Source organism: Phoxinus phoxinus, assembly GCF_949152265.1.
Source record: "Phoxinus phoxinus genome assembly, chromosome: 1".
NCBI lineage: Eukaryota > Metazoa > Chordata > Actinopteri > Cypriniformes > Leuciscidae > Phoxinus > Phoxinus phoxinus.
In genome coordinates, this window is record NC_136876.1 from 9,105,272 (window position 1) to 9,121,655 (window position 16,384).

The 16,384-nt window shown below is 41.7% G+C and overlaps 4 protein-coding genes across 4 annotated transcripts in view; 3 read left to right on the top strand and 1 right to left on the bottom strand.

The window, feature by feature from the left end:
* LOC307001012 (uncharacterized protein) overlaps window positions 1–16,384 on the top strand; it is a 573,545-nt gene that overhangs the window by 520,534 nt on the left and 36,627 nt on the right. The gene's annotated exons all lie outside the window — the stretch shown is intronic.
* The window catches only part of LOC307000598 (uncharacterized protein), a 496,331-nt gene that overhangs the window by 262,146 nt on the left and 217,801 nt on the right, over window positions 1–16,384 (bottom strand). The window lies entirely within an intron of this gene.
* The window catches only part of LOC307000631 (uncharacterized protein), a 426,328-nt gene that overhangs the window by 167,554 nt on the left and 242,390 nt on the right, over window positions 1–16,384 (top strand). The gene's annotated exons all lie outside the window — the stretch shown is intronic.
* LOC307008474 (uncharacterized protein) lies at window positions 5–5,395 on the top strand. Its single transcript, XM_079631266.1, has 5 exons — window positions 5–853; window positions 2,379–2,960; window positions 3,312–3,455; window positions 3,875–4,112; window positions 4,710–5,395. The coding sequence occupies exons 1-5, from the start codon at window positions 131–133 to the stop codon at window positions 5,369–5,371; spliced, it is 2,349 nt and encodes a 782-aa protein (XP_079487392.1). The 5' UTR covers window positions 5–130; the 3' UTR covers window positions 5,372–5,395.

The following is a 16,384-nucleotide window of genomic DNA, read 5'->3' on the forward strand; positions in this document are numbered from 1 at the left end:
CTCCTGTAAAGTAGGTGGCGGTATGTAACCCGCCAATAAAGTGAAGGAAGTTGGTTCACTAGCTATCTGCCCGCCGAATTCGTGCAACGTTAAGTCAGGGCTGTCGTCGAGCGCGTAGTTTTCAAAGATCATGGGGAAGTGTGTGTTTAACATGACTTGGCTCGATAAGGGTGAGTTTTGTAGCTGGTTACAAGCTGTCCCCAGCAATAGATATGAAGCTCGCTGCAAAATATGCAAGAAGATAATACAGCTAGGGACATTGGGTGTGAAGGCGCTCGAGTCTCATGCCAAAGCGGACAAACACCAGCTTGCCATGAAAAACCTTCAGCAGAGTCAAACCATCTCACAGTTCTGTTCGGTATCCCAGCTGCCTAGGCCTACATCATTGCCGATGCCTGGTCCCTCCGGACTCCAAGGCAAAAATGTTACAGCTTCGTCGAGTCGGTCTGATCTTCGGGCTACTTTCGGATCCACTGAGACTTCAAAATCGGAGGTACTTTGGATTCTCCACACCGTGACAAAACATATGTCATATAACAGTAACGATAATATTAGTGAAGTTTTCCAGGCAATGTTCCCCGACTCAAACATTGCGAAAACGTTTACGTGCGGACCGAACAAGATCGCTTATATAGCAAAATTTGGTATAGCGGACTTCATCAAGAGAGATCTAATTAACACCATTAGCGGACCGTATGTCTTGATGTTCGACGAAAGTTTTAACTCATCCACCAAATCCAAGCAGCTGGACCTCCACGTTCGTTTCTGGAGCAATGGAGAGGTGCGGTCGAGATACATGGGATCTCAGTTCATGGGACATGGGACAGCGCAGGACCTCCTGAAGCATATCGAAGTAAGTGAGATTGCCTACTTTACTGATTGGCCTCGGACGTAGCAGCTAACTTATCAATTTGTAAATCTGCATTTGAACATCATGTCATAGGCCTACCCCATCTAGGGGAATATGCTAAAAATGTAGTGTGCTATATATTGTGTAAACTGTGCATATCGTCCTATGATCTATATGATTTATAACATCTATGCACCATTGTAGCCAAATAGTGTTCATTTCGTCAGACAAGACGAGACAAAATATGTTCGTCAATTAGCTTTTTTTTCATGACTAAGACGAGACGATGGCAAGACTGCACCACTGTCCAAAAACGCTGACTGAGACTAAATTAACACGCATTATTGTTGACGAAAAAAGACGAGACGAAAATGTTTTGCATAAAATAAAAACTATGATAAAATCTCTCTTCATTTTTGTCTACAATCGTCTCTGCTTTTTCATCAGCTGTTAATATTCAGAATGAGTTAGGATCCCGCTTATTACATTGCTACCTACCAAATAAAACAATGATTTGACACAAAATTATGATTTAAAAGTTTATTGATTTAAAAACAATTGTATGCTTCCGCTAAAGAAAATAGTGCGCTCCGTCTCTACGGTTAGAATCCTGTGTGTTCACGGCAACGCTCTGTATTTCATGGCAACGGTGTGTTATAGTTAGCAGCGATCTGTTATCAAGAAATAAAATAGTGTGTGCGTAGAAAGAATTCGTCCACACGCCGCTCAAAAAAATTATAATAAATAAATAAATAATCCTGAGCGCAACAAGTCCACCGTCTAGGCAGGCTTTTTGTGTTAAATTATATTTCCTGTCGCTGCGCAGGCTTTTATTGTACATGACAGCTTATGTCCCGATGAACGGCCCGGACGATTAGTAACGTTATCAATAAAGTAAAAAAGGTGATGTGCAGTCAAGCTCGAGTCCTAAATCAGAAATTGTAAACCAGACACGTTTAACATTTGCATTCAACAAAAATCATTCAACAACTGTATTTTGTCAGATAATTATGACATTTAACCAATGTTTGAGATATGTGAAACACTTTTTACTGAAATGTTTATCAGTAATAATCTCAGTAATAATGTGTTATTTTAAAAAGACTAAATTTTTTTTTTACCAAAACTAGACTAACATATATTGAGTTATTTTTTTACTAACTTTTAGTCGACTAAAACTTGACTAAGATACCTTGAGTTTTCTTTTGACTAAAACTAGACTAAAATGATGAGAGACTTTAAGTCGACTAAAACTTGACTAACAAAAAAAGATATGTAAATGACTAAATATGACTAAACTAACAAGGACATTTGGCACAAGACTAAGACTAAATTAAAAATAGGTGACAAAATTAACACTAGAAATAGGCCTAATTGTTGGTTCTATCTACAGTCATTGGTTCCAAATTGAATGTCTGTTTTATCAGCTGCATCAGCTCCATACTAGAAGAAAGGTTGCAGTTTAACATGTAGCTGAATTTATACATGAATGTAATCTTTAAGCTTTTTTCTTCTTATTTTCCAAAAGGAGGCATTGCATCATTTGGACCGCAGCAGGTTGATTTCAGTGTCCATGGATGGACCGAATGTGAATTTTAAGCTTTTGGACCTACTCCAACAGGACCATGCAGAGAAGTATGGGGGTGCACAACTGGTGTCCGTCGGCAGCTGTGGACTCCACACACTTCATAACTCCTTCAAGGTGGGATTTTCGTTGTGGAATGTGGATAAAATTTTAAAGGCCATGCACACTCTTTTCCACAACGTTCCTGCAAGGAGGGAGGACTACGAAAAAGTCACAAAATCTACACTGTTTCCCAAGCCATTTTGTGGCCACAGATGGCTTGAAAATCTCCCAGTTGTTGAACGGGCGCTGGAAGTCTGGCCATCTCTCATGCTGTATATGGACGCTGTGCACAAAAAACAGCTCCCAAATCCCAAAACAGCATCTTTTGACACCATCGAAGCAGCCATTAAGGATCCCCTTACGACAGGGAAGATGCACTTTTTCATGACTCTGGCCAGGACCTTCCATCCGTTCATGAAGAAATACCAGACCGATGAACCTGTGATGCCTTTCTTTGGCAAAGATCTGGCTGAGTTAATTAAGGTAATTATTTATGGTATATGGTTATGATTAGTTGGCATGGGCTTATCATCTTATTTGTTTATTTATTCATCTGTGATGCTTTTGTCCAAAATAACAAAGTATTTGTCACATTTTGGGGATTGCATATAAAATGTTGTAGGGCCAGTCTCCTATTACATGTATGCCTGTAGTGGGATTTATGTTGAAAAATGTGCTATATAAATAAAATGTACTTACTTACTATTGTAAGCCCAGGTAAGTGCCTTCTTAAATTAATGAAATCCTAATGAATTAGATGAGAAAATTAGGATGTCATTGTGTGAAATATAAAAGGAAATTAAATGGGCTAATGGTACTTTTGCCTACTGACAGAGTCTACTGAGACGCTGTATGAAGAGAGAGGTCCTCCAGGACATCACTCCTCTTCAGCTCACCAAGCTTGATACGTCTGACAAGACCTTGCTCCTCCTCCCCCAGAAGATTGATATTGGCTTGGGTGCTGAGGCAGCAGTCAAGGTATCATGTTTGGTAGTTTTGGATATTTATTATGATCAGTATGTACGCTGATAGTATAATTTTGCTAAGCATACTAAACGTATTTGTGATCTGTATGAGGTTTGATTGAAGAATGGTTTGATATGCTGTTCATTTCCAAGGTTGTGCATGCGTTCAGACAATATTGAACCTATGTTTTTGCCTGCTTTCTCCTTTAAAAGCAATGTATTTTGGATGGTGATTCCCCATAATGAAGTGTAGGTTCACATAGATCATGTGAAGCAAGTATGATTCTACTGAGACATCCCAATCACAGCAAATAAGAAATTGTATGACCCCATTGCATAAAGTCACATAATTGGCCTATGCCATGACTTCATGCCATGTGGTACTTAAAACTCCATTTTGATATTACTGACATGTATTGTTTTATTGTCCAGGACAGTAAAAGCTCAGAGCTAAGGATCCTTGAATTTAAGAGGGAGTGTATGCAGGGCCTCTTAAACATTGTCAGAAAAGCACTGGAGAAGAGCCCATTGAAATATGCTACAGTTAGACAGATGGAGTGTCTGGACCCGTCTATCATGTTCAGGGACCCAGACAGATGCAAAGATCAGATGAAGGCTCTTGTCCAGACATTCCTGAAGAACAAGCAGCTGACAGGAGGTGTACCTGCTGGTAGGAATGGTTTGGAAGGGGTTATGAACCAAAGATTGAATACCATGCTCAACTATCCTTAGATGTTTTTATTGGGCTTTATTCAGACCATTAGTTGCAGACATTTGCTCTGACAATTGACACTTTCCAATGTCCTATCAGGGTATTGGTTGAGCATGGATGTTTCACTTTTGTCATTCCCCCCAATGGTCCTGTACCTGTTTTGTGTGCAGTGGCTTAGATACACTGAATAAGTTTCATAATTTTATACCGGTTTTTGTTGTAGACATTTAGAGAATCCTGAATTTCCCCTTGGGTATCAATAAAGTATCTATCTATCTATCTATCTATCTATCTATCTATCTATCTATCTATCTATCTATCTATCTATCTATCTATCTATCTATCTATCTATCTATCTATCTATCTATCTATCTATCTATCTATCTATAGATAGTGTTTTTACCTTACACAGGTATACAGGTTTTAGTATACACGTTTCCTTTATGTGCGTTGGAACAATACAAAAATGCAGAGAGGAAAAAGACAGGAGTGCCAATATTTTTCAGTCATGACTATGCATATTTGACTGACTTATTTTCTCACACTTTTTTGTAGGGGATGCCATTGTCCAGCAGTTTGAATCGTTCCTGTCTGCTGAGGCAAGGAATGAAGAATTCCTTGCCTTCCAGCCATTTGAAAGACGCTTAGACACCTTCTTGCATGAGAGATTAAGAGGTCCCTACCCTGCTGCTTGGGTTTTTTGCCAGAAGTTACTGCTCTTTTCACATGGCCAGGCCACTGTTGAAAGGGGATTTTCCATCAACAAGGAGGTGGAGACCGAAAACATGCAACAGGACACAATTGTTGCACAAAGGCTCATATGTGACTTTGTTACAATGCATGGGGATGTCACTCAGGTCCCCCTTACCAAGGAACTTATGGCATCTGTGGGTGCAGCCCGGTCAAAATACAGACTCTTTCTTGATCAAGAGCGCATCAGAAAAGAAAAGGAATCTCAGAGTCAGAAAAGAAAGCTGGCTGAGCAGTGTCTGGTGGACCTTAAGAAAAGAAAGACAAACTTAGAAGATGTGTCTGCCTGTCTTGTCAGGGAGGCAGATACACTAGCAGAACAAGCTGAGGGCACAGCAGGCTCCAAGATGGCTCGGCTTCTCTCAAAGTCCAATGCCCTGAGAAGGGCACACAAAGAAAAACTTGCAGAACTGAAAGCCCTTGAAACTGAGATTGATGCTAAAGGGGGTGAACTCAGACATATGTAGGGTTAGGTTGTATGTACTAGTGTTGTGTTGGGAATATGGATATCAGAAGTTCAGTATTTTCATCTGTTTTATTGCTGAGTTTCTTTGATATTTTTCTCTAAGTGTATCAATAAACACTAGAATGTTTACGAATTTCTGGGATCATTCTAATGTTTCTATTTATGTGTCGTGTTGGTCTTAAACTTCACACATAATGGTCTTAAAAGGTCTTAAAAAGGTCTTAAATGTAACAAACTGAAACCTGCAAGAACCCTGACTGACGTAATTGTGACACAAAATATTAAATAAATAGCCTCATTTTGTGATATTTTAAATATCAATCATGCATTAAAGTCAGTAATATTTTTTTTTATAGTTATCGGTGTCATAATAGTTATTTGTGTCACGTCTGTATTTGATTGGCATGTGCCTCTGAATGTTTTGTAATATCAGTGCTACTTTGCTGTTTATCTCGCAAAGTCACAAACTGCCCATTCTAGGAAAGACACAAAATAAATCTCTCATGGGTCACTATGAATAAGTATTATTAACAGTTGTGTGTGTTACTGTAAACCTTTACTTTTGCAAGATGCTGCACAGACGCACGCCAGTAGGTGTCAGCATAAGTGAGTTTAATACTGGACAGCGCAAGATTCTCAGCTGTGGCCTCATCCAAGGACCAGATGTTTGAAAGAACAGCCAGGGTCAGAATTATAATAAATTGAAGAAAAGATTTACTGAAGATAGTTAGCAGTTTCATCAGCAGAAGTCAGCTTCAAGACTCACAGGAAAATCACTTGATTCATTGATTCAAGTAACTTTTTTGCAGGGTTCCTACAGGTTTCTTCAAGTTAGATTCAAGTATTTTTAAGACCTTTTATGTAAAAAATTAATACCTATTTCACGTCCCTACCAGCAAAGAAAAACAAAATCCTTGAACTTGTGTTCATTTATTTTTCAAATGTGGAATGGGTAAAAGATGAGAAGCCAAGCAGGTGTGAAAAATAAAAACATTTCAGTAGGCCACAAGAAAGTTTGCCAAACAATGTTAAGTTGTTTTTTAACATTATCTAGCTACTTATTCCATGCTGGGATTGTTGTCACGGTACCAAAATTTCAGTATTCGGTACCAATACCTGTGAAAATCCACGATTCTCCGTACCAAATCTTAATTTAGATTAAATTTGCATAGCCTATTTTAAAGTGTATATCCATTTGTTAGATAACATTAGATAAAATGACCTAACAATAAACAATAGTTATATAAGGAATCAATTATTCTCCTTGGGGTAATTTAAAAATAACCTACTAATAATTTTTTTAAATCAAAAGTTTTATCTGTTCATGAACAATCAAGTGTTTGTATTAAATAACATTCACAAACATACATTAATGTTGTAAAAATGTATTGTTCACTCAATGTGTTGATGTTAGATAAGGCATTAAGTAATGTTAATGAATGGTATAGTGTTACCAACTAAACAGGAGATAAAACGTGTTTTGTTTGACTTGACTGTCCTTAATCCAAAACTGCGTTCATATTTAAAAGGCCTTTTAAACTAGATACAACCGCACACGATACCACTTTAGGGGGCGTTCACATATCGCGTTTTATGCGCGTGCAAATTCGTTATTTCAAATGTAGGCGTGCGGCTTATAATAGAATCATCTCAACAGGTCATAGCTGTACAGGGCGGCTTTTTATTTCTCATCTCCATGAATATATCTAGTAGTAGCTAAAGCTAATGCAAGGGCTAGAAATCAATTAATTATTTGATGATACTTCCCAACATGGAGAGCGCAGTTTGCACCGCTTTCTCCTTTCCACAAGAGCGTGCTTTCCCGTTGCGTCTGCCATTGCTATGCAACCATGACCAGAGGCGCGCCTGGAAAACGAATTTGCACGCGCAAAAAACGCGCTATGTGAACGGCTCTTTCCTCTTTTCTTGTCAACAAGTGGATTCAGAGCCACCACATTAGCAGCGCCGCCGGTCACCGTGTGTTTATGAAGAGGACGCAACTGTGCACCTTTCGGACAGTGCATCATTAACCCAATACTTCGGGAAGAAAAAAAAAAAGCTGGTACCGTAACCATTTAATTTTTTTAGTACCGAAATAGGCTACCGTCTGTGAAAAATACAATACGGAGAAGTTACATACAGCACAATTTTTAGACCCAGACATCAAAATTCAAGACTTTATAAAGTCTTTTTAAGGTATTATTTCCAAAATTAATAATTTCAATGCTTTTAAGGCTTTTTAAGACCCCGCGGGAACCCTGTTTTTGACGTTTGGGTATAAAGTGTTTTAATTCTACAATATATGGTGTAAAAACGTCTGAGTGCTGCCCTCTTCAGGTTGAACGGTGGCCACTGCAGGTTTTCCTATTGGATGTTTGTGGTGGTACGTGACGTAAGCGGTGGGAGGTGACGTAAGCAGGTTCCAGCTCACCACGCCCTTGGTACGAGCTAACACGCCCTTGGCAGTATAAAAACCATCTTGTTTCGTCACAACCACTGTAGCGAGTCAGGAGTTGAAATTGCGAGTATTGAAAACGATCAGGATAGAGTATTTAGCATAGCATTTATATAGTTATTTACAGGGTTCGAATTACAAAGTGGCTTTCGGGGGAGCCCTATTTTCCGATCCTTCCTGACCCTGACTGACTTTAACGCTTTTGGTGCATGTTCGGGCATTTAAAACAATAGGTTTACAGTAAACCTATTGTTTACTTGGTAAACCGTTTACTTCAAAACGCAAGCGTCAGTCAGTGTTGTCAGTGTTAGGGCAAACAGCTCTGTCCACGGTTCTGAATCAACCGCGCTTAGGCCTACATCATGCAAATTAGGGCTGCACGATATTGGAAAAAAATTACATTGTTTGTGCAAAAAATTACAATTAAATTTTTTTCCCCAACGATATATATTGCGATATTGAGAGCCATAACTCCAGGCTAAAGTCAATAATTACCATTCCATGATATTAATAATTTCACTAATAAGCAAGCTTCATTACAAGTGACAAAAAGGTCACTTAATATTTTATTCCAAAATTAGAACATTTCTGTAAACACAAAAGCAGAACACATGTTTTAATAAAACAGCAGCTTTACACCAACCCCTGATTGGTTTACAACAATATAACTTAAAATAAATATATTTTTTATAAAAACAACTTAAAAGATTGTGAACCAAAATGCTTATAAGTCAACTTTTCTTAGCCAAAGTGCCAAAGTAAAACAGTGTTGGTCATCATAATCATATGAAATAAACAAAATGAAATAAAACTTTAATATATTTTTATCTTAAATTATTATTAAATAGATTTAATTATTAAATCTTCTAAACAGATTAGAGAACATGTTTCTGTAAACAGAAAAGCCGAACACATTTAAACAGCAGCTTTACACCATACCGCCTGTCAGCGCCGCCGCTCCCACTACGCCCATCAAGAGCTGAGGGGGCACTAAAAAAATTGCCTAATGAAAAATCAATAATTATAATGCCGATATTGTTTCAGTATAGAAATACAGACATCCCAAGTCTCCCGGAAGTTCCGGGAGTCTCCCACATATTGATAGCGGCTCACTGATGCCCGTGAATTAGTTAAAATCTCCGGAATCTAGAGCGAGCGCGCCCGCGAGACCGAGACTGTGCTCCAAACCGCGCAGCGCGTGCACGGCAGAGAGGGAGAGAGAGCAAGAGACCGCGCGCGCACCTCATGAAGCGCATCGCACATCGCGATGTCGATGATAAAACAGAATATCGTTCAGCCCTAATGCAAATCATGATAAAAACAGAATAACTCACATAACAAAAAAATGGACAGTGTTTTAGAGCTCCCCCTAAATGTCTCAAAGTAGGCTTTCAGGGGAGCCCAGGTCCTTTTCAGGGGAGCCGAGCTCCCCTTAGCTCCCCCGTAATTCGAACACATTTCGGGCCAATCCCAATTCTACCCCTTACCCCTTCACTTACCCCTTCCCCTCTGTTTTGCTCGTGCACATGGAGGGGTAGGGCTGTCTCAATTCTCTTTTGGTTGGAGGGGAAGGGCTAGGGGGAAGGGCCAGATAGCCCTTCAAACGAAGATTTTTCGGGACCACACTTCAAACGAAGGGGTATGAGAAGTGTCACTGCATACACCGGCTACAGACGCAAAATGGCTGCCCAAGCAAAAAAATAGACCATAAATGTAAGAATTGTTGACTTTAATAAGTATTTTAACGACAAATAATGATTTGCTTTATGTTACATTCAATCTTGTGTTCATATTTACGGTCAGTTCCTTCAAAGAAACGTTTGTAAAAAAATCTCTTCTCCCCCGAACAAAGCACACAAGCTATTAGTACGTTCAAGTCATCTCGTAAAGATCGTATTTATGAGCTGAACGCACATGAACGCCACACAATGTGGTATTTCACACAGTTTCACACAGTAAATAAATAAATAGGTCAAAATAGGACAAACATAGGTCTGTACCTCCAACGTGTTAATACAACACCACAGAAAACAAGTCCTGTGCATCTTGGAAGTTTGTGATAAACATCGGCGCATCTCCTGTGACGTAGGCGACGACGTATAATGACGTGTAACGGTGTAGTAGTGGTGTCCCATTTCTTAGGGGAATATTTTCACCCCTACGCCTTGCCACTCTGTTTCAAGGGTCAAGGGGAAGGGGAAGGCGAAGGGTTAGGGGTAGACGAAGGGGAAAGGGGTAGAATTGGGATTGGGCCTTCGTGTAGCCTAGGTAGTTAATTAGCATAGTTGTTAGTGTAGTATTGCTAGAAGTATAGTTAGTTAGTAGCATAGCATTGCATCAGTTAGGATAGCTTCAAGTTAGAGTAGATTTATCTGTGTTTAGTACAGTGGTCAGGATGGTACGTAGGTGTAGTGTTGCTGGTTGCAACAGCACTGCTGGACTGCATAGCTTTCCAGCTGACTTGGAAATTAGGCGCCAGTGGATGCATGCACTTGGCCTGGAAGACCGCAAGTTCCCGCCTAGAGCTGGAGTGTGCAAACTGCATTTTACGCGAGATTGCTTCTCCAGCGCAAAAGAGGTGGAAATAGGCTTCTCCACACCGCTCGCGCTGAAAAGCGACGCAGTGCCAAACGCTGCTACTCCTGCATGGACTCCACCACCGTAGCGGCGTCTTGAGGTGAGTGATCATATATATATTTTAATCACAATTTATGGTTAGGCTAAATTTAATCCTCTGGGGTCGACAAACGCGCCGGCGCATTTTGCTGGATTTTTTCACATACCGGCAAGATATGAATATGCCTAAAAAGAGCGTGCGCTATTGACATCAACTCGATAAAACTCAGATTAATAATCAGATTCATGTACTTTACGTCGTCTTGCGACCGTGTGAGGAATAATAATAACATAATAGTAATACTCCTGGAGAAAATTACCTCAGAAGTTAATTAACTAATAGTATTTATAAACATTTTAAAATCTCTAAAATTACTGAATATAAGACTGTAATTGTAACCAGAGAAATTGGGTGCCAGACTGAACCAGTCAGCTCCAGATCTGCAGGTGTGCAGGCTAACACACACCTGTCAACACTCCCGTTTTCACCGGGAGTCTCCCGTATTTCACACCCATCTCCCGCCCCCCTCCCGTTTTGTCCTTTCTCCCGTGAAACTCCCGTAATTTGTATTCCCAAACGTCGTTATATGAATAATCACATCAATATATTATTCCAAGGTTGCCCAGTTGCCAGATCTTGTATGAAACCCGTCCTACTCGCTCAATCAACACATCACATTTCAACCCATTTGTGAGCTCAACCTGGCAACCTACAACTCAGTAGCGCTGTTGACGTGCGCAGATCGACGTTGGAAATTGAATAAAGCGATCACTGGTAGAAATGGGAGGAGAAGACTCCGTGATAAATATTTCACGTAATTAACGCAGCATCCGTTTTTTCTGTCATCCTTGTCTGGCGTTACATTATATGATGCGCTTTTATTCTTGCAAATGCTTTTAACCCATTCACGCAAAGACAAATTGAGCGCCAGAATCGAGTTCTCTTTCGGCTTGAAGTTGACCGAACTAACACGCAATTCTGAAAAAATGTCCGTTTAGTCGAGTATCCTCATAAGAGCAGACTGAGCACTCTTAAATGAGTTAAATAGTTTTAAATGAACATAAAGAAGAGTTGTGAGAGAATGAGGCACGTGTGAGATCCTCATTCTCTGTCAGCGGCGGCTGCTCTTAAAGACACAGTAGCCAAAAAAAGCTTTCAGTCAGTAAAGTTAATCAAAGAACAAAGGGAACAGAGAAAAACACTCACTGCTCTTGACTAAAGAACATTTGTAACTTTAATAAAGATTAATCTATGTATAATTTAACATTTATGCAGTGCAAACTGTTTTATAACTTTATTAAATTTCTGTATATTTCGTACCTTTTAGACAAATATTTAAAATATACTGTCTTTGTTGTTTCTACGTTAATTTGGAGATTGAATGTGAAATTATGACATTATAAAATATATTAAAAACATAAGGTTTTTATCGTGAGTGATCACATAATTTTTTTTTGTTTCTAACCAAGCACCCCCCCATTCCCCCCATTATCACTGCTCCTGAATCAGTAAGTGAAGATGACTTCTTCATGTTTTTTACGGCGGTTGGCAACCACAGGACCATATTTCATTCCCGCGATGTGGAAAACACGGACAGAATCCCGGAATCCAGGCATAAAAACGGAATTTACTGTATAACGCGGAAATTCACGGAATTGTGAAAATCTTGGATGAAAAGTAGGTCAGTAAATTTAAATAAAATCACGATATAGACTAGTGTATGTGAATATTCGCATAAAAAGTATTTAAATAGGAATCATGCATGTTCTGCGTGTCTCTAAATGAATACGCGGTTTCATTTACACACACTCAAACACACACTGAGTCATGCATGACGCTCGCAATGTTTTCAGCCTATATGAGGACATTAATGCATGAACTTTATCTACACAGCCGCTCTAGAGTCACTTCAGCAGCATTTTAGCTTGATTTGAGAAAAACTATCAGGTTGGTTTAACCTTTGAAGAAAGTTTTGCTTAAATCATTACATTTTAAATAATTGGTTATTACAATGTAATTAAACCATTAAAATTGAATCAAAAAAACAAAACAAAAAGAAAACAAAATGTGTAAAAAAAAAAAAAAAAAAAAGTCATAGTGCCCAAAATGTAATTAATTTTAATATTTTAATAGATGATTGTTAAATTGTATAAGTTTCATGGTTTCAATTAATTAGACATGCTTTTGATAACAAACATGTATTTAACCATTAAAATGGGAGTCCATATTTATATATATATATATATATATATATAACTAGAATACAGAAAAATAAAAATGAAACATTTATTTGGAATGTGGGGGAAAAAATCATATTGAAAAAAAAAATCACATTCTGCTCCGGATGTGGACATCATGTATCTCTGTCAGGGTTTGGGGTTGAGGAGATGAAGCGAGGACTCAATTGCAGGAGAATGGGTTTTTTAATAATAAAAATAAACAAAGCACAAACCAAAACTACCCCGAGGGGAAAACTCAAGACAGACTTGACTTGACTTTGACAACAGGGAAACACACAGTGTACATATGACAACGAAACAGCACAGGACTGAAAACACAAGGAGATTAAATAGGGAGAACAAACAAAGGAGGTAACGAGAGCGGACAGGTGGGGCAAATCAATCAGGTAACGAGGGAGGACAGGTGGAGCAACTAAATCAATAATCAGGTAACAAGAGGGAAGGGGCTAGACAATTAACTGGAGAGCACATGGCACAAAAGAAACACATGACAAGCCATGTGCTAACACCAAACACAACTAGAACACAAGCACATGGCCTGTAAAACAAAATCACAAGCCATGTGCTCACACAAAACGAGACAACATGGGGAGCCAAGACAGAGCCTGCAAGACAGTCCAGGGAGTCTCTAGAAGGGACCAGGGAGGGTTGAGCCAGGGAGGCTCAGGCAGGGCTAGAGTCCTGGCAGAAGGCCATGGCGGTGCCGGAGGGATGGACCAGGCAGGCTCCGGCGGATCAGGAATCCTGGCTGAGGGCCAGGGTGGATCCGGCGCTTCAGGGGGCCAGGGCGGATCCGGCGCTTCAGGGGGCCAGGGCGGATCCGGCGCTTCAGGGGGCCAGGGCGGATCCGGCGCTTCAGGGGGCCAGGGCGGATCTGGCGCTTCAGGGGGCCAGGGCGGATCCGGCGCTTCAGGGGGGCAGGATGGATCCGGCGCTTCAGGGGGCCAGGGCGGATCCGGCGCTTCAGGGGGCCAGGGCGGATCCGGCACTTTCGAAGACACAGGATCGGCTGAGCTGGTGTGAACAGTCTTAGACTCTACAGGCATGGCGTGAAAAGTCTCCGGCTCGGCAGGCACGACATGAAGAGACTTAGTCTTGACAGACAACCTGGGCGGAGCCGGCAGGGCGAGGAGCTTGGGCGGCGCAGGCAGGGCAAGGCGCTTGGGCGGCGCAGGCAGGGCGAGGCGCTTGGGCGGCGCAGGCAGGGCGAGGCGCTTGGGAACGGCCTCAGGGCCGACAACAGGCTTTGGAACAGACTCCGGGTTTTGTGGGACGCAGGAAGCCCTTCTCCGTCTCCGAAAGGGAAGCGGCGCAGCAGCCTCTTCGGCCACCACTGGGGGCGTGACAGGGAGAGCGGACGGCTCTGGGACCACAGGGCTTATGGCCACCGAAGTCGGGTCCTCCTGGACCACCAGACTTGGGACCACCGAAGTTGGGTCCTGCTGGAACACCGGACTATGGACCACTGAAGTCGGGTCCTCCTGGACCACTGGACTTGAGTGAGCAGCAGGAGCCCTCCTTCTCCTGTGCTTACGAGGGCAAGGTGATGTGGGGACAACCACCTCTGGGGAAACTGCAGCATGTTTAAACACACCTGGGGGGGCTGCAGCAATCACAGGCGCCTCAGGATAGGTGGCAGATGAGGTGGACCCGCTCTTCCTCCTCCCTCTCCCCAAAGGGGTCATCGGAGGACTGGGGACGTGGCAGTATGTGAGGTAAATGGGAGGTGGGCCAAGAGGTGGAAGGCCACCCTCCTCTCCACGGTTGTATACAAACCCCACAAACTACCAGAAAGACAGTATCCCCAGCATTTTCATCTCCCAGGCGCGGACAGGCTCGTTCAGGCCGCTGTTAAAAATGTCTTTAAGCGCCGTGTTGTTGAGGTCAAGCCCCTCCGCAGTGATGACAAACTGGTGGGCAAACTCCTTCACTGTAGACTCCCCTTGGCGAAGAGAAAAGAGCTTGCCATAGCGCTCCATCGTCTGACGAGTGGAGGGGCAAGGGCTGGGAGATGGAAACAAGAAGATGCCCATTCTCTGCTGAGTCCTCTGATGGCTGTTTCTTTCTGTCTTCTGTATCCTCTGTGTCGGTGTCTGTTGCTGCGCGCACCTCTGCAGTTCCCCTGTGTGTTTCCCCGGCCATCCCTGTTACCTCTAAGCCCCGGACTGTTTCCCCATCCAAGTCTTCCCAGATTCCTCGCCCTAAGCCCTCTGCCCGTATTCCAAAGACCCCCAGTCCCCCCCATCCACCCTGGACCACCCTCCATGAACCCTGTGTTTCCTCCGCCACCCCTTCCTTGTATGTTATTTTTGATATGTCATCCCAACCCTGTTGTTGTTTATTCTTGTGTGCCTTTGCTTTTATTTGTCACGTTTTGTTGGTTCGTGTCTGTTTCCCAGTCTGTCATGTCTCGTGTTTGATATCCTCTTGAGGAGCGTCTGGAAGCCGCTCCTTAAGGGGTGGGTTCTGTCATGATTCTGCTGCCTTGTGCTTGATTTTCTCTGGTCTTGAGGCAGGATCATGACAGACCCATGTTTTGTGTGCAAGCACATGGCCTTTTGTTTGGGCCATGTGCTTGTGTTGTCTCGTTACTCAACCCCGCCCCCTTGTTCTCCTCGTTAGTCATTATTGTTTCATCTGTGTCACCTGTTGTCATTATTAGTTTCTCCCTATTTAATCCCCTTATGTTTGCTGTCCTGGCCGGTTCATTTTCATACATTGTGTCTTGTATCATCCTGTGAGTAAGTCTTGCCTTGTGCATGCTCTGTGAAGATTTATCTTGTATGTTGTCTAGTGTTAGTCTAGTTTTGTTACTCTTATATCTTCCCCAGTCTATGTTTTGCCCCCTCGTGGGTTTTGTTTTCCTTGTTTTTCTGTCTGTAAATAAACTGTGTCTAGCATCCTGTCTGCGCTTGGGTTCATCTCCAGAATCGTAACAATCGCAATCCTTGGGCTGACACGTGAGAAATTTGCTTAATGGAAAGATGCACACACTCTTGACACCTGGTTTTGTAATAGTTTTATATTGTTATATGGTTTTATATAGTTATGTTTTTGTTTTTTCAAATTGGTTTGGAACAGTTTGTGAATAAACAATTGAACTGATAAATTATGCCTGCCTATATCTGTTTGACTGACATGATGTTTAAAAATGAATAAAAAAAAAAAGCTTAGATGTAGTAAGCTACTTTTGCCATATTGCTGTAGTTTAGCTTGCTACATTTCCCAGGGAGGTAGCTTCAGTGTAGTGAAGCTGAATTGTAACTGGTAGCTTAGCTCACTACATTTTCCAAGTAGCTTGCCCAACACTGTGAAGAAGACATGAACATGCTGGATAACTCGGATCATAATGAAAATGTCTCGGTTTACTCAGAAACTCAAGCCGTTCCCTCTTCTAGAGAGAACCGAGGTTACGTCAGTAACCGAGTACGTATTCTTGTCCCACATAGCAACATTTTGTCGGCCCAGATCCGGCCCACATCTGGCACTTGTGGAATGCGGATCTGGCCCACATGCCGCGTGGAATGACGGCCCTTGGGTGGCCCACTCCTGTTTGCCAGATCTGGGCCACAAGCAGGCCATAGCAATGCCACATGTCAGCCAAGAGCAAAGAAATAAACCAGAACAGGACCTTATCTGAGCCACAAAATCTGTGTATATTAAATATGAAGTAATTTCAGCATTAATAAGCCTGTTAACAAG

Bases quoted from the DNA above. Each gene is read 5' to 3' on its own strand.
- LOC307008474 (XM_079631266.1), top strand. From the start codon at position 131: ATGGGGAAGTGTGTGTTTAACATGACTTGGCTCGATAAGGGTGAGTTT. The intron at 3,456-3,874 runs GTATCATGTTTG...TTTATTGTCCAG, and splicing joins GTGCTGAGGCAGCAGTCAAG to GACAGTAAAAGCTCAGAGCT. The intron at 4,113-4,709 runs GTAGGAATGGTT...ACTTTTTTGTAG, and splicing joins GACAGGAGGTGTACCTGCTG to GGGATGCCATTGTCCAGCAG.